The 18,541-nt window shown below is 44.5% G+C and overlaps 1 protein-coding gene across 2 annotated transcripts in view; it reads right to left on the bottom strand.

Moving 5' to 3' along the window:
• The window catches only part of SEMA3F (semaphorin 3F), a 549,876-nt gene that overhangs the window by 166,619 nt on the left and 364,716 nt on the right, over window positions 1-18,541 (bottom strand). For both annotated transcript variants that reach the window (XM_030205370.1, XM_030205371.1), the window contains one exon: window positions 1,209-1,302. In XM_030205370.1, coding sequence (XP_030061230.1) covers window positions 1,209-1,302 — 94 coding nt within the window. The remainder of the gene's footprint in view (window positions 1-1,208; window positions 1,303-18,541) is intronic.

Here is an 18,541-nt window from a genome sequence, read left to right as displayed (position 1 = left end):
TCCACTGCTTATCACTGGGATCTTGTAAAGTACTTGTGACCTGGATTGGCCACTGTTGGAAACAGGACACTGGGCATGATGGATCTTCAGTCTGACTCAGTATGGCAATGCTTACACTGGTGTTGAGGAGTAGCCTAATGGTTAGTACAGAGGACAGATAAGCAGGGGAATGGGTTCAATTCCCACTACAGCTCCTTGTGACTCTGGAAAAGTAATTTAAACCTCCATTGCCCCAAGTACAAAATAAGTACCTGTACATAATATGTAAACCACTTTGATTGTCACCACAGAAAGGCAGTATATCTCATCCCCTTCCTTATGCCTTGCAGTCCCTGCATGTCAAGTGTTTTAATATTTTTCTTGATATACAGTGCTACTCTGGGCCTTTTCTACCCACTCAATGGTATGGATATATCCACTTATGAGTCACTGAATCCTGTCTCTATTACAAGAGCAATAGAGACCTATTGCTACAATTAGAGCTGTAAGTCTGGAGTTTTATTTTCTCTATTAGGCACATTTGATCTCCGAGGCTTCCAGATACTTCTCCTTTTCTTTCTTCCCCCACACAGTACATCCTTATATATATTTGTGATACATATGCTCTAATATTTATCCTTTCAATAGCAATACACAGCACTGAGCAGATACAACAAAGAGGCAGTACTTTTGTTTATTTTTCCGACAGGTGAGTAAATGGAGAGAAGGGAAAATGGGAGAAATGAGGAAGAAATGAAGAGAAAGGAAGGATGGGAACAGCATATCAGAGGGATGTAAGAGAAAGAAGAGGAAAGAGGAAAAGGACCGCAAGTGTGAGGAGAAAAAAGGAGAAAGCACAAGATGGGGGAAGGAACAGGATGCAGAATGGGAGCAGGGAGGCAGAGGAGAAAAGGGGTGTTGAAGACAAGGAGAGAAGAGGTGAAAGGATGAGGTAAGGCGGTTGCTGCACTTCACCCAAAGCATTTAATGCTGAAATGTGAAACTGGGATTGAGTTGTATGTTGGAGTCTTTGCCAGAGCCCATGATTAACACATTGCAGCTGTGCTGCTACTGAAAGGTCACATCTGTCAGCAGTGGGCTGGGTGGTTCAAAGGGTGCCAGCTTGGACTCAGCCCATACAGGAATGAATAAACATATTGCACATTAAAGAGCCCCAGCACCTCTATTCCCACCCGAAAGCTCAGAAAGCAGCCTATCCCAGGACTCACGTATCAATGCTGAGACGCTATCCAGCTTCGGATCATACGAACACTTTCCTTTGCCCGACTCCAGTCTGTCTGGCTCCAGTTGGAAGATGTGTTCCTGAAAGGGAGCACAGACGATGCTATGAGAGGACACCAGTGGCCATTGTGCTACATCTGATGGTTAGTGGCTGATGGAGACACAAGGGGCAGTTTTTAGTAGCGATCCCAATGTCCTCCTAAAAAAGACTGCTCCAAAATCAGGGTAAACAAAGCAGCCATACAATGTGCTCCACCATGATGACTGAAACACTTTTCACATGTTACAGAGGAAGAAGCAATCATACACTAAAGATCAATTTCACTTCCTGTGATCTCTTCCCTATATACATTTAGGGCAATTCTGAAACACCTTGACTGCAGTCAGAAATGGAATTTCTCTTTGAAAATGAAGGTGTCAGCTGCACCACAAGTATATGAGTATCTTCAAACCCTGAACTTGCTTTTCAACAGTGACAAGCTGAACTTCCAACTTGAGATTGGCCAGCTTTGTCCTCTCCCTGCTCCAGATCCACACCTTTTTGTAAAAGTAAAGGTATCTATGCTCATAAACAGCACAGATTTTTTTTAAATAGAGGAGGGAAGAGGAAGGCAATTTTCAACTATTTACCCAGAGAAAAAGCTTTGAAAATTGCTCTTTATAAGAATTACAACCCCATATAATAGTATAAACATTGCAATGCTTAACAGAGCTGCAAGAGGACTATTGCTTAGAGACAGGGGTAGATCAGCAGAGCGAAGACAGATTGCAAGAAAGTTAGGGCAGCGCTGAAATGAAGAAACATTGCTTGCTCATTGCAGACCACAAGTGCAGCAACAGAAACCAATCTGCAATTCACTGCTGAGATCATGTGCTGGGAGCAGAGAGTAGAAGAGTAAATGAGGGCTCGACAAATCCCCGACATCAGGTCACCACAGTGTTTAGAAATCTGTCTGTGGTGCCCAAGACTTGCCTATCTGAAATGTCCTTCCTGCTCCACTACAGCTGCCAAACAGCTCTCTCCTTTATCCATGAGATCTTATGCTGGGTCTTGCAAAACCACTACAAAACATATTAAGAGCCATACAGATGCAGGAATCAAAGCAGCTGATAGTAGCAGTAGCAGTGGCGCAGGAAGGTCACAATGTCAGCATCTGAGGGTATCAACAAGGGTCAGGAGGAGCCTCAGAAGCCAGCAAGGGGAGAGGAGGAGAGAGTGGCTCAAACCAGTTAAGGGATGACTGACTGGGAAGGTTGAGAGGATGACCTCCAGGGTGATGGGAAGGTGACTAGTTAACTAGGGTGTGGAGACACAGGGAGAGAAATGGATTTGGGGGGGGGGTAAGAAAAAGGGGAAGACTGATGGGGACAATGGTGGGTGGTGATTGGGTGGAAGACTGGTTAGCTGGGTGGTGATTGCATGGGTGTATCAACTAGCAAGAGGTGGGTTAGAGGGATTGAGACTGGTGCGGATGAAGGGAAGAGGTTGAGCGAAGATGACATATAAACTAGGGTAGCAGATGGAGGAAGACTGGAGGCACAGTGGAGGACAGAGGTGGGGGAAACTGCTAGGGGAAGTTGAGAGGATGAGAGAGACTGGTTGAGGATACTGAGAGAGAGCAACACCACATCAAAGATCCAATTTAGTAAGCGTTGGCGTTCTTCTATGGATGCAGAATGGGAAAACAGTCTTAGCAACAACACCCTAGGTCAGCTACATATCTTGGAGCGGGAACACCCCAAAACTTTGGAGCCAGGCACTGAACAGCTATTTAAACTTTGCCATTGACTCTCCTCCTTTCTGCCTCTATACGGATGACAGGGAGGTTGAGAGAGGTCTCATCTGCGGGATCCTGAGTTGGAGCCTAGATCCAAACAAAATTTGTAAAGGACTAGGAAAAGTAATGAATTAGGGGAGGTAGGAGTGCCTCCATGTAGGATATTCTGCAGCTATATCACCCCAGATAGATATGCCCAATGTACTTTTAGAGGGCAATCTTGTAACAGGTCGCCAAGGTTTATAAAGACAGACAGGTGCCTATGTGTCTTTATAAAATATTAGTGGAAACAAGAAGAAATCATACCTGCACTGAAGCTTGAAGTTGCAGACATATACACCTGCACAGGAGCAGGCATACATTTTAGTGTGTAAAGTACATGTGTGCACATGTATTTTATAAAGTATGCTTGTACTTTGTGAATTCGACCATGCTGAGCCTAAACTCCACTCCAAAATATGCCTGCACGAATATCACATAAAAATCTGCACTCTTGTCATCGCACTTACTTTCACATATGTAAGTGTAATTTTAAAAAGGCCCTTCAGCACGTGTAAAACAGGATTTTACACACTAAAAAAGCTAATTAAATTACTCCCTCAAAAACTTCCAGTAATGGAGAATCCAAACCTCCATGTTTCAGAGCTGGACTGCTCTAATAGTACCTAGTGTCTGCAAAATCCGTACTTCTACTAGGACTACTTATCCTTTCTGTAGTACTACTTGGATGTGCGCAGCACTGTACACAAACACATAAGAAACAGTCCCTGCTCAACCAAGATTACAATCTATGCAAAACAGTCAAACAGGACAAATAAAGGATCAGGCAGTTTCAATTATTATGAGAATTATTAAAACACAAATGAATATTAAACAGGCAAATAAGGGGTTAAGATTTAAAAGCAGCCTCGAAAATGTGGGCTTTTAGCCTAGATTTGAATAGTGCCAGAGACAGAGCATGGCACATCGACTCAGGAAGTCTACTCCAGGCAGGGGCAGACTAAGCATTCAGGCAACCAGGCAGTGCAACATCTCTCTTACAATCCCCTTCTCTGTCCCTTTGTCTGGCACTCCCTCTATATATGAAAAACCCTCTCCCCCTGAGCCACCTTAAAATATTTCTATGTAGATATAACTGGTCATGGCAGTGATTGGCACAGACTGTCTGCCACTGAGCCCAGAGACTGCTCTCTGCTGCGACCCGCCCTTGTAGAAGCAAGAAGTTAGGTTAGAAGGGGTGGGACGCAGCAAAGAGCAGGCTCCAAGCTTGGAAGAAGACGGACTGTTCGAATTGAAGCCACTGCTGGTGACCTCTACAGAAAGGTACACTGCTTTAAGGTAGACTGGGGGAGGGGGGAGTTCAGATATATGGGGAGTGCAGAAAATTTATGTCTTACCTGACAGTTTTCTTCACTTTAAATTCTACCAGACCAGTCCAGACTAATGGGTTATGCCCGTCCACCAGCAGAAGCAGACAGAGAAAATAGTTCCAAATAATTCACCCTTTAAGGGTATCATGCAGCCTGGAATGTTCAGTATGTTGAATAACCAAGCAATGGTGCTCCAAACATCTACAATAAAAAACAAACAAACAGTAAAATCTGTACAGACAAGGAAGACACTCATTCACAGGTGTAATAACCCTACTGGGTCATGCTCAACTGAGCATCACCAAGCCAGGAGATGTGGTGTGAGACATATCCTGTAGCGTAGTTCATACTCAACTGACATTCAGATATTCCAACAAGTCAGAAGAAGTGGCTCAAGTTGTAACATGAAGCATGACTCATACTTAAAAAAATACAGTGGCAGAAGATGGAATATGATCTGAAGAAAAGGTCATAGCCTAGACACTATTGACCTGTAGAAAGTGCACTGTCACAGGAGATGAGACCTAATAGAAATTGAGAACAAACCAGGGAGGGAGGGCAATTGGACTGGTCTGGTAGGATTAAAGGAAAGAAAATTATCAGGTATGGCATAATTTTTCCTTTCTTGACATCTATATCAGACCAGTCCAGGCTAATGGGATGTAGCAAAGCAGTCTCCCAATTAGGGCAGGTGTCACCTGAGAAGGAAATGAGAACTGTCTCGAAAGATTCTGACGAATAAAATACAATCTATAACTAGTCAGTGAAACTGGTCTTTTTATTTTAGAGTTGTATAAGGTATCTTATTAACAAGGTGGAGGAGTGGCCTAGTGGTTAGAGCACCGGTCTTGCAATCCAGAGGTGGCTAGTTCAAATCCTGCTGCTGCTCCTTGTGATCTTGGGCAAGTCACTTAACCCTCCATTGCCTCAGGTACAAACTTAGATTGTGATCCCTCCTGGGACAGAGAAATATCCAGAGTACCTGAATGTAACTCACCTTGAGCTACTACTGAAAAAGGTGTGAGCAAAATCTAAATAGATAAATAAATAAATAAGGTGGGTGACTTGCAGAGACATTTCTCTGCTTCTAAGTCTCCACAAATCTAGTAGTGCAAATAGCTACATTTATAGTTCTGAAAACACAGATGATGTAATCAATCAATTCTATTCGTGGGCAGCAAAAATACAAAGGACAGGGATCTTTGAGTGACAGGATAAAGATATGAAAAGCAAAACACGTTTAATACATTTTATTTCTCAACTATTGATAAAAAAAAGTCTTAACAAAAGCCTCCTAAGGCAAGCAGCAATACTCAGATACTGTTGAAGAAGACTACAAAGCAGTGGCGTAGCTACGTGGGGCCTGAGGGGGCCGGGGTCCCCGCAGATTCATCCCAGGACCCCTCCCGGCGAACCTGCCCCCGCCGCCGCCTACCTTTACTTTTGCTGGCGGGGGATCCCATTCCCCGCCAGCCGACATCTTCTCAGTCCTTCCTGCTCTTCAATTTGTTTGCTGACGTCCTGCACGTAATTGTACGTGCAGGACGTCAGCAAACAAATTGAAGAGCAGGAAGCGACTGAGAAGAAGACGTCGGCTGGCGGGGAGTGGGATCCCCTGCCAGCAAAAGTAAAGGTAGGATGCAGCTGCGGCGGGTTCGCGGCGGGGGGGGGGGGGGGGCGGCAATGTCGGCGGTAGGGGGGCGGCGCCGGGGGGAGGGCTAAAGTGTGCCCCCTCCCCCCGGGCTCTGGACCCCTCCCCCACGGAGGCTGGCTACGCCCCTGCTACAAAGTGCCCAGGCAAATAGGGTAACCATATCAGAATGTCAACAACAGACTAGGAATCCAACCTGGAAGATCTGCTTGGGCTAGGGATCTTGCCAGGTATTTGTGACCTGGATTGGCCACTGTTGGGAAACAGGATGCTGGGCTTGATGGACCTTTGGTCTTTCCAAGTATGGCAATACTTATGTACAAATAAAAGGAATACTGCTGTCAATAATGCTAAATCCACACTAACTGAAATTTAGACAACTGTGTATCATCAAACCCAAAAGCACCCAGAAGAGAATTATTAGGAAAGATCTGAACGAACACTAATCAAAAGACTCATGGGTGCACACCAACTTCAACTCAGAATAAGGCAGACATCTGCAAAGACTAAGAAATATATAATCCAAGAGAGCTCCCCTGACAGACAGCTAGAGTCTAGAGCCAAAGATGTCATCCTTAAGGAAGAAGGGAGGTAGTCTCTCGTCAACTGGAAAAAGAGCCAAGCTGTGCCTCAAGAAAAGAGTCATACTTCCAAGACAGAACAAAAATCTGTGGTACTACAACAGTGATGAAGATGAACCCATCAGAGGGAATGGAGCCATGGTCCACTGCCAAGATAAAGCTGTGGCTCACAAGGCAATGCTTTCCATTTAGAGGTAAATGGGAACACATGACAACTCCATAGAAAAAGATAGAGTTGCTCTGGAGATAGTAAAATACCTCTGCACTCCAAACTTAGAGATGGAAAGGAAACCACATTGAGAGGTGGCACTGTGTGGTACTGCAGAGAAGAAGCCAGGCTCCCATGTCCACCCTCCAAAGGGGGAGCCGTGGGTCTGAATCAGAGATGGATCCACACTTAGAACCAGGGAAGAAGCTGTGCTCCACATACAGAGATGGACTATATGAAGGTAAGGAGCGCCCCAACATAGATGGATCTGTGCTCCCCCAGAGAAGGGTCAGGTCCCCACTATCAATCAGGGAGCACAGTCCACGTCCTGAGGAGAGAATGTGCTGCAGAGGCAGAAATGCAATTGTACTCTCCATCTAGGAATGGATTGTGGTTTGCAGTCAGAGATAGGAGAAGGCTTAATACTGAGAGAGGAACTGTGCTCTACATCCAGAACTGGAAGCAAGCCACACATCTAGAGAAGGGCTATGCAGTAGTGTCATAGATATAGCTTATTCTACACCCATTGAGAGACTTATGCTGAGGAACCAGAGAAGAAACTACTCCTATTGTTCCGAGATAAAGCTATTTTTGACCCACAAAGATGGGGTTGTTTCTCACATTCTGCTCACGTGAGAGTCAAGAGCCATGCCCAACAGACATAAATGGCAGTGAACTGAATCTTCAGAGATGGAGCTGCGCTCAACATTCAGAGATGGAGCTGTGCTTGAGGCCATCGGAGAATGCCCCTACAGGACAACCCACAAGGCTGTTCCAAAGGAGCAGGCTGAAATGCTGTTAGAAGAGAGTCACCAGAAGACTGCTGCCACAAAACTCACACAAGAGGCTACTGTCCCCACGTAGGAGTCAGTCACAGTGCAAATAAGTAGCTACTACTACAGTGTAGCTGAAGAGACTGATACTACTGGGCAGTCCAAGAGGATGCTGCCACAGCCCTGCTGACAAAGTCGTCACCACATGGATTACCCAGGGCATATTGTCTCCGAGGCAGAAGCCACAGAGCACAAAAGGCGGCCACTACATTGTACCCAAAAAGGCCATAGACACACCACCAAAAGGAGTTGCAACCGAATAGGCTGATGGACTGAAGAGCTGGAAAGTCCCTGGAGACTGCCATGGCCTCAAGGCTGTTAGGTAGAATGCTGCCTATGTGGAGCCAAAAAAAGGCTGATACCCCCAGTGAAGACAAAAAGGCAGCTGGACCAAAATAACCAACAAAGGCTGAAGGATGTAGTAACAGCACTTAGCATACCTGTGTTTAAAAAAAGAGGTTTGGACAAGTTCCAGGAGGAAAAGCCCACAGTGTCATTGAGATGGATATGAGGAAGCCACTGCTTGCCCCAGGATTGGTAGCATGGAATGTTGCTACTAATTGGGTTTCTGCCAAGTACTTGTGACCTGGATTGGCCACGGAGGCAGGATACTGGGCTAGATGGACCATTGGTTAGACCCAGTATGACTATTCTTATGTTCTTATGCCCAAACTACGCACACATGAATGCCTACACGCTTATTCTTTACATGCATGTACCCTTGCTCAACTTTATAGGATCCTCTTTCTGCACGTCAAACCTACTTTACACACAGAAAATGTTTTATAAAATTACTCCCGTAACAGTTTAAGAAACCTTGATATACCACTTTTCATATCCAAACTGGTTTACAATAAAAGTTAAAAGGGAAGGAACGCCAATAAAATAGAAAATATACATCCATCCCAAAACAGCCCCTCAGGCCCCCCCTTAAAATACAATAATACATACACTTTACTTTCTGCAGATTCCATAAGTACCCATCTGAAGATAATCCAAACGTTAGGACTTATATGACCAATAGAATTTAAAAAATGAGTGGGATAAACACAAAGAAATCTTATTCAAAAGGTACGGAACCAAACTAACTTAGCAGTGATTAGTAATTGGGAAGCAAAGTCAATGCTGGGCAGTCTTCTACAATCTGTGCCCTGATCATGGTTGGACAGATTCAGCTTCAGTAGCTGGAGAACAAGGCTAGTGCTGGGCAGACTTCTACAGTATGTGCCCAGATCATGGCTGGAAAGATTTGGACGGGCTGGAGTGGGGCTTTGATGACAGCTTCAGTAGTTGGAGAATAAGGCAAGTGCCAGGCAGACTTCTATGGTCTGTGCCCTGAAAATGGCAAGGACAAATCAAGATCACGTATACACATATAGCATCACATGATACCATATGCTATGAGTTTATCTAGTTGGGACTGGATGGACCGTACAGGTCTTCAACTGCCATCATATACTATGTTACTATGTATGTTACTAAGTCAAGTAGCTGCTGACACCGGCCAGGAAGCATATGCTGCCCCCTAGTGAGGAGATGTAGCTATAAGACTTCTGAAAATAATAGGGGGTTTCTGGGTCCCCTAAATTTAGGCTTATGTGGGGAAGGCTGTTAGGAACCCCATCTGACTCCAATCATTGACCCACTAAGTTCCAATCTAAAGTAAGTAACCATGGACCAGACAATCCTGTCAAGGGTCTGTCTAGGGATGTACATTTCCCCAGTCAGTCCCAGAAGTCTTGTCATTTTATTCTGGTTAATCTTTTCACTGCCCATATCAAATTAACCATTTTCCCATAAGTAAGAAATAAGGAAGATGAGAGACAGAGTCAAGCTTGAAGTTTATTACTCACCCAAATCAGATTACATAGACACAGAGATGGAGCAAAGTATTCTTATGAAGAGATCTTTTGACAAAGATGATACAGGTCAGCCTCTAGTCTCTAAGTCTCCTTTTACATACCAAATGCCAACCATATTTATACTTTTTCCTTCCATTAAGTTCTATTGGAGTTCTAAAAAACTATTCCTACGTAAGTAGCCCAGGTGGCCGAATGACGCTTAACCACAGATTTTGATAATTTTATCCTTGGAACAAACGCTCCCCTTTTTCCGGCAGATGGCCAGTCTTCTTCTAGTCACAATGTTCTTTCACTTCTCCTTTTTTCATGCACCTGTTATGAAGTCAGAAACTATCAAGCTAAAGTCAGCTTAGAAAATGTACTTTTAAAACCAATTCTTCCCTTGGCCTGTTTTACCCAGAATCCCTTAGGCTGGCCCAAGCTCTTCCAGCAGGTCCCAGGCTGGGTAGTAGGCCTCAGGCTTGTACTATATTTATACACTTCTGACACAAGGAAGCCATTAGGCTGGTGCCATAAGGCTGCTGATACAAATATGCCTGGAGGTTGTTGCCCACTGGACACTATGAGGCTGCCATTCTCAGGAAGCCAAGAGGCCATTAGGCTGGTGAAATAAGGAAGACGAGCAGTAGCTGTTGAAAAGAAGCCATGGGATGAGAGTTGACAGAAAACTGTGCTACTGCTGACACGAAGCAGCACAGAAGACTGCTGTCCTAAATAGACTCAAAGGATGCAAAACAGTGCAACCTCCAGGCCGTGAATTATGCGCAGCCCAAAGGGCAGTGGATGCAATGTTACCCCTCCACCAAGGTGACACAGAAAGGAGGTGAAGAGATTGTTGACAGAGTACAATAAGCAGTCAGGATAGAGCAGCAGAAGAGTCAGGCACTACCACGGGCCCCAAGGGATAATAATGGAGCAGCATGAAGGCATGAAGGAAGTGAAAAACACTGCCCCAATGGCAGGGAAAACCGCCGCTGCACAACAGTACCAAAGGGTACTGAGGCCACACCACCCACTCGAAGACCACAGAATAAGAGGAACTCATTGTGGCAGCATTAGGTGGTGAAAAGAGAAAATACGAAAACCTGCAGGCACACGGACATTGCCCCAATGCAAGAATATGAGAGGTCCTGCAAACCATGATTGTGCTGACTTTCACTGTGCAGCCAGAGAAAGCACCAGAACAAATTAGTCTAAGCCACTAAAAAATCGCAATGCCCAGAAGGTGGCCATTGAGTGAACCACCTGCTAAAATATAAAACCACTCTATTCAGCCACTGCAAAGACTGAGGGAAGGGAAAAATCATTCCCAATTGCACTAATGGAAAACCAAAGAAGCCCCTACTGACAACCAGCAAGCCCCAAGTCTAAGCAGGGCAGTAAAGCTATATGCAAAATGCAGGAAAAGAAACGGCCCACCAAAGGAGACCACGTCAGAAAGGGCGCAAAGCTGTAGAACAAAAAACTGGAGAAATGCAGACTACAACTAGCTGAATGAAAAAGCAAAAGCTGCCCAAGAAACAAAAGAAAAACATTTTGTTGTAGCTTTTTTTTTTTAGTCAGCTCCCCCAATAAAGCAAAGCAAAACAAAACATACCTTACCTCAGAGACTGAAGGAAAGTAGCATAAAAGGTGGTAAATACAACCTAATAAATAAATAAATATACTTGCCCAACAGAAGCAGAGGAGGCCTTGCTCCATGTAAATCATTACAGTCACTGTGCCTTAGAGGCTTACCGGTGAGGGAGGGGAGAGGAGGGACACAGCACCACTGGGTGTCACCCTAGCTGGCAGATGAGGGATCCAGCACCACTGGGTGTCATCTTAGTTCCATAAGTGACTTGGTAACCAGAAGAACCCCTGGCTCAACCGAGGAGGTTTAATGACAAGAGATGGCATGAGCCTATTTGGCCCATTACGTGGGCTGAAGCCAGTAAGCAGAGCTTGCCATCCTATCAATTACATTATTTTGGGTGTATCATGATGGCGGCAGCTGCATTGGGGAGAATTAAAACCTCCTTGGGTGGAGTGGTTGGAGACCGGCTTCAGCTTTGTGACATCAAGCCATCTCATGTCATTAAACCTCCTTGGGCTCAACTGATACCCAGAACTAGTCAGGACAGGAGCTAACAGAAAAGCACAGAGAGGAGTTGCACGATCTGTCCACCATCTACTAGGAGACAGAGAAAAATACTGAACATTCCACGCTGCATGATACCCTTAAGAGGTGAATTACTTGGAGCTGTATACTTCTGCTGGTGGATGAACATAACCCATTAGTCTGGTATGGATGTCAAGGAATGGTCCCTTGTTGACCAGATCCCTGTCAGTCTGCTCTTGATTTCAGGTGTACAGTGCAGCAAGATGGAAGGAATGGAGTCTGGAGTTGGAAGTGAAGGAGAAAGGAATAGATAAAAGTCACTTACCAGATGAACACAGCTCCTGGAGAGGGACAGAGGAAGAGAAGAAAAGAGAACTACTGAGGAACTTCAAATTGTATACACTTGTAGATTAGTAAGAAAAGTTTGAATTTTATGCAGAAATGGATAGGGAGCCAATGAAGTGACTTGAGGAGAGGAGTTATGTGAATGTAATGACACTGGCAGAAGATAAATTATGTAGCAGAATTTTGAACAGACTGAAGGGGAGAGAGAAGGTTTAGTGAGAGAACTGTAATAAGCAGATTGCAGTAGACTGAGCAAGAAGTGATGCGAGTCTGGATAAGGGTTTTAGTAGTGTAGGAAGAGACAAACTTTGGTGATGTTATAAAGAAATAACAGGTTTTAGCAGTCTGTTGTTTGTGTACAGAGAAATGAAGAGAGAAGTCAAAGATGACCTTCAAGTTCTCAGCTGAGGAGACAGGGAGCAATGCAGTATTCTCCACAGAAACAGAGAATGGGGGAAGAGGAGAGGTGGGTTTAGAGGGAAAGATAAGGAAATCAGTGTTAGTCATGTTGAGTTTTACATGGCAGTGGGTCATTCAGATAGCAAGTCCCAGGCTGCAATGTCAGACAAGCAGATTGAGGCTTGGACCTGGATTCCTGGTAAAATGTCTGATATGGAGAAGTAGATCTGGGAGTCATCAGTTGTACTGAAAACCAAGGGGAGCAGATCTAAGCACCAAAGGAACAGGTATAGAGAGACAAGAGGTCCCAAGACAGAGCCCTGAGGAACACCGAATGGGATAGCAGTAGAGAAGTATAAATTAAAGGAGCAATTCTATAAGTGGGCACCTCCACTTGCATGCCCTGATGATGTGCAGTAAAAGCTTATCCCTATAATGGCATCAGGACATCCAGATTCCATTATAGAATATTAGCCTTACATTTATTCATTTAAAATTTTTATATACTGCCTACAAGCAGAATTAGAAAAGGTACAAAGAGAAACCAATGTGATTAAGGGACTGCAATACCACTTACATGAAGTAAGGCTTAAGACATTAGTGCTCTTCAGCTTGGAGAAGAGACAGCTGGGGGGGGGGGGGGAGGGATATGATAGAGGCACTGTTCCCTCTAAACTGAGCACAAGTCCTCCAACATTGCTAGAGACAGGCAGGTTCCTTTGCGCCTGCAGAGCTTGCCTGTCCCTCACTATTGAAAATGTGATAGTGAAATAGCACCACCCACTGGCAGGACTGTAGGTGGAGGACTCCTGCTCAGTTTAGAGAGAGAACAGTGGATAGAGGTCTACAAAACCCTGAGTGAAGTAGAACAGGTAAATGCAAAACTATTTACTCTTTCAAAAAATACAAAGACGAAGGGACATTCCATGAAGTTACATGGTAATACTTTTAAAACGAATATGAGAAAATATTTTTTCATGTTCTCTGGACTCGCTGTCAGAGAATATGGTAACAGCAGTGTGTCCTTCTTCCTGGGGTCAGTAGCATGGAATCATGCTACTTTGGGATTCTGCCAGGTATTTGTTATCTGGATTGGCCACTGTAGAAAAATGAATACTGGGATAGATGGACCTTCAGTCTGACCAAGTACGGCAATTCTTATATTACAATAAAACTATAAAATCACCATTCATCTCCTAGAGATCCCTCCCTACCATATCTGGCATCAGACAGGGGAGCCTCATGCACTACGGAACAACAAGATCTTTAAACCTCTGCAAAACTGCCCATTAACCAATTTCTTCCTCAAAAATTCACACAAAAGGCACCTGCTAAAGTTCACCCTGACTAGAATGCAAACAGCACCCTTTGAACATAAGGATCCAATCTCTTAGACAAATATACAGGGCCATCACCCCATAGCTCCTGCAAAGGAGATGGAGGTGACTTGGAGGAGAACTGAAGATTAGCTTTGTGAACCTTGAAATGAAACTACTCTGCATAGTCTGGGAAGAAAGTGAAGGGGAATTGGAGGTGGAGGCACTTTGAAGAAGGAGTTCAGTGTGGCAAAAAGACAGCAAGCGTTGTGGGGTAAGACAGTTTGTCAAATGGACAGTGTTTGACAAGTGCAATAGCAGGCTAGAAAGAAGGCAGCAAGAATTTGAAATGTATGAAGTCAGCATGGGCCAAAGGTGCTCTGCAGAGTGGGCACAGGAATGTAGGTAGCAGATTTTGGAGGTCTGCCAAGGCAGGGTACAGTGGTTTGGTAAGGCATACCAAACAAGTCTGGGAATGGGAGAAGCAAGATGTTCAAAGCAGAGAAGGGTACAGAGTTACAGGAAGAGACTGCCTCATTGACAGATTCAGATATTATAGTGGATGAAAGGAGAGGTGAGTAAATGGTGAGTAGAGATGATAGGTCCAGTTAATATGAGGATCCCCCATCAAGAACGGAATCCTCCCAACCTGCTGAATTTCTTCCAAAAATTCTACATCTTTCTTGAAGTGCGAGGCCCAGAACCAGATGCAGTCTTCCAAGAGTGATATTACCAACATAACATTTGCTTTCCTTTCAGCAGCACTATGTCACTGACTAATATTCAGTCTGTGGTCTACAATGACCTACATATTTTCTGCAGTGTCACTAACTAGTCATTCCCTATTTCTCCAATTTGAGAAGAACATTTTCAATTCTAACCCTGTCCCATAAGGAAGTTGCTGCCATTTCAACCACAGCCAAGATGGTTTCCTCTGCATGTGAGATGAACAGGTAAAAGAGTTTTTTTTACCAGCAGAAAAGGGTTTTATGAAAATTCTCCTTTTTTATCCTTGTAAAACTACAAAGTTAGACTGGAGAAGGCAACTGAGGGCATAATTTTGAATTTTCAAAACTAAACATATTGCTTTGACCAGAAGAAAGTGATGCACGTCTGTGCAAGTACAGCAATCAAAGCAATACCATTTCTGTATTATTAAAGTAACTGCAAGCCCAGAGGGTAAAACCTAGCCATAGAGTTTGATCATCGTCCATGTTGCTAATTAAAATATTGAATACTGGCAATCAAACCAATGACCTATATAGATCTGAAAATGATATAATCTACTAGTCTGACACTAAATCATTCATACTAACTCCTTGAGTGCATTTTTACAGTCAGGGTTGCACATTTATCTTATACAACCTCATCCTTTATATACAGGAAATGTTCCCTCCTCCCACCCCTATCACTAACTCTCGGGCTCACTCGTGCTTTCTCATACTCTCTGCTCACAGTCAATTGACTGCTCTCCAGGCGCCTTATGCCTGAAATAGACTTCCTGAGCCATTACGTCAAGCTCCATCCCTGGCCGCCTTCAAATCCGGGCTAAAGGCCTACCTATTTGATGCTGCTTTTAATTCCTAACTTGTCACCTGGTCGTAACCTTATCTTATCTTCCGCTCTTCAATAGTCCCTTTTCCCTATGTGTCCTATCTATCTGTCCTACCCTTATCCCTTATTTGTCCTGTCTGTCTGTCCTGATTTAGATTGTAAGCTCTGAGCAGGGACTGTCTTTTCTTCGTGTTCAATTGTGAAGCGCTATAGAAATGATTTGTAGTAGAAGTAGTCATAGGTTAGCTTTGTGCTCTCAGAATTGCTCCTGTTTTCTCTGCCAAAGAGTAAGACTGAAGGCCAATGAGGTTTTAAGAGGGCGTGTCCAGCAACTAAATCTGTAAAGATCTGACTCTTCTATTGCTTTGCAAATTAAACCAACAGTACAAAATAATAAATGTATCTGATCTTAGTTAAACTGCAGACTACCCATGGCCTGCTTCTTGTACAGTTTACTTTTGCTACATCTGCCTATGGTGTAACTACAGCTTGCTCTGCCTTCAGCTCACTATGGATCAAGTTTGAGACGCAAACCTCTCCCCTGCCTTCTTGCTCTTTTTCAATCTCTTTTTGTTTCTGTAGCTCCTACAGATGCAACTAATCTCATCTCTTTGCACATGCTTTAATCTCTCAGTTCAGTTCCCAGGTGCATGAGAGCAGGGGCTCTGTGTGTGTCAGCGTGTGAAGTCCTTCAATTGCATGTGCCAGAGCTGGTGGTGGGAGGCGGGGCTGGTGGTTGGGAGGCGGGGATAGTGCTGGCAGACTTATACGGTCTGTGCCCTGAAGAGGACAGGTACAAATCAAAGCAGGGTGTACACAAAAAGTAGCACATATGAGTTTATCTTGTTGGGCAGACTGGATGGACCGTGCAGGTCTTTTTCTGCCGTCATCTACTATGTTACTATGTTATGTGACTTGATATCTCTGCATGCTCTCTCTCTTCACCAGATACACTCTTACATGCTTGTTCTTGCACTCTGTCAGCAATGTCTGTCTCCGTCTCTGCTAATCTTGTTCTTGTGCTCTCTGACTTGCTCTCTCTTACGTTCTATATAGTGTGCTTTACACATTATCTCTGATGTACACCCATGCACTCTCTCTGTGATATAACCTTGTATTTTGAAAGAGATGTTGCTTTTTACTTTAGCTGGAAGTTAAAGCAGACATCCAGTAGTCATTATTTCTGATAGCCAATCAATGCACACCATGAGCTGTCACAGAATCCATACAAATGGGAGAGGGAAGAGAGCTGAGAGTGAGTCTGAATCAACCGATGGTACCAGGAAATGTACAAAAGAATCTCAAGAAGAATCACAACATGTTCAGCCCAGTGGCATAGCTAGGTGGGGCCACGGGGGCCTGTCCCCCCCCCCCCCCCAATTTCATCTGGTGGGGCATGCTCAGTGTCACTTAAAGGAATGTGCAGGACGTGAGGAGGAAGAGAGAGCAGGGTAGGGAATGCAGCGGCACCAGAGACCAGCGCTGGAGAAGGCTTCAGCTAGCAGGGGTTGGGGACCCCTGCCAGCCAAGGTATTTGCTGCTGTGGAGTGCGGCGGTGGGAGCAGCGAGGCGGTGGTGGGGGGGGACAGGGTGGCAGACTAAAATGTGCCCCCCCCACCTTGGGCTCTGGCCCCTCCCACCGCAAGGTCTGGCTACGCCCCTGGTTCAGCCCTCACAATGGCAACTATTCTTAAGAGGAACGGGGGAGGTGGTAAGATTTTATTATCTCAGAAGCATTTCTATAGCCTGACAAACTTACTGCCTGCTCAGAAACAGAAAAGGTGCACAAGAAGTCAGGGACATCAGCAGTGTCCCCAGGAGGAATCAGGTGCAAAACAACCACAAAAAGTGGAAAGAACACAAAGGTCCCACAGGACGGATAGAATCAAACAACAAGGAGCGAGAACTGGATCAGGCTCTTCAAGAACAGACTCAGTACACCGGGATGGAATTATGGATGTTTATTTAATTCCATTTCGGCATCCTGAGTCTGTTCTTGAAGAGCCTGACCCAGTTCCCACTCCTTGTTGTTTGATTCAATCCATCCCAGGAGGAATCAAACATCAGTTTTCAACTCTTTCCGTACAAGAACAGTCTCTTACATTAGAACAGACATGTCACTATTTTTCGATTAGGTTCCCATTCTGCCAAGGATTTTAATGTGAGACTGTAGCAGCAGGTTCTCAGGAGCTTTCCTGTCTGGTCTATATGTTAGACACTAGAGTAGACTGAGCCTAAAGCCTCCTGCAGCACACACACACACACGAGTCTTCCTCAGAGGCAAGGAAACTTGAAGTTGAATATCCATGCTTTAGAGACGGGACCCGGGCTTCAGTTATAACCAGAGATGGGCAGAAATCCTACCATTGTCACTTGTGAAAGCCCCACCCATAAACCTGCATGCAGTCTTGCAAGACCATGACTGTAGTAATGGGTGGCATAAGAGTGCTGTGGTCCTCTAGAAGTCCTACTGATGGGTGATCATACTGAAGGGGCCTGTGATAAGGATTATTCTTCACAATAATAATAATATTTGGTCAATATTCAAATGCAACAATCAGCGTGTTAGGATTTAAATCTGTTCTATCTAGATGGCAAGCGATGCTGAGGATTCATATTCAGTCACTATTTGGTTAGCTAAGCAGTTTTTAGTTAGGACAGCGTTTCTGCTCTCCTAACATTACCCAGATATCTGCAGAGTAACTGAATATTGCCAGCTATCCACAGAATTAGGTAGAACGCCTGCTTTCTATCCTCACCTCTCCCTGGCACTATCCGGCTAGTGCTGACGCAGTCTGTAAAAGTGTTCAGAAGTATAAGCTCTACAGTTAGGTAGTACCTTACAGAATAGTACTCAGTGTACATTGGTACCTAACTTTCTATTACTGGTGCCTTCAACATGTGCAAGTGGCATCTACCTCTAGGTGCCACTTTATAGAACTGCCCATATGTCTTTAGCCTCACTGGTATAAATAATACTGGTTTCTGGGTTGTCTCTTGACGGAAAGGTATGCCGGGTTGGGTTGCTGGAAATCAATTTTAGGACTGTCCCTAGAAGGAAGCATCATTCAGAAAGGAGAGACTAATTTCCAGGCTTCCCCAGTGGAAAGATCACTGTTATGGGACAGTGTTAGCCAGGTCCCTTTGCTGTTGTTTATTGGCATTTTTTTGGGCTTGTCACTTTCTTTTATTTTCCTTTTTTTTTTTTAAGGCAGGGAAGAGTAGCCAGAAGGTTAGAGCAGCAGGTGGGGAACCAAAGAAGCCCAATTCAAATCCTACTGATGCTCCTTGTGACCTTTAATAAGCCACTTAACCCTCCCAT

This window comes from Microcaecilia unicolor, chromosome 6 (genome assembly GCF_901765095.1).
Source record: "Microcaecilia unicolor chromosome 6, aMicUni1.1, whole genome shotgun sequence".
Classification (NCBI taxonomy): domain Eukaryota; kingdom Metazoa; phylum Chordata; class Amphibia; order Gymnophiona; family Siphonopidae; genus Microcaecilia; species Microcaecilia unicolor.
The sequence above is the reverse complement of the archived record's forward strand: the minus strand, read 5'-3'. Positions and strand labels throughout refer to the sequence as shown.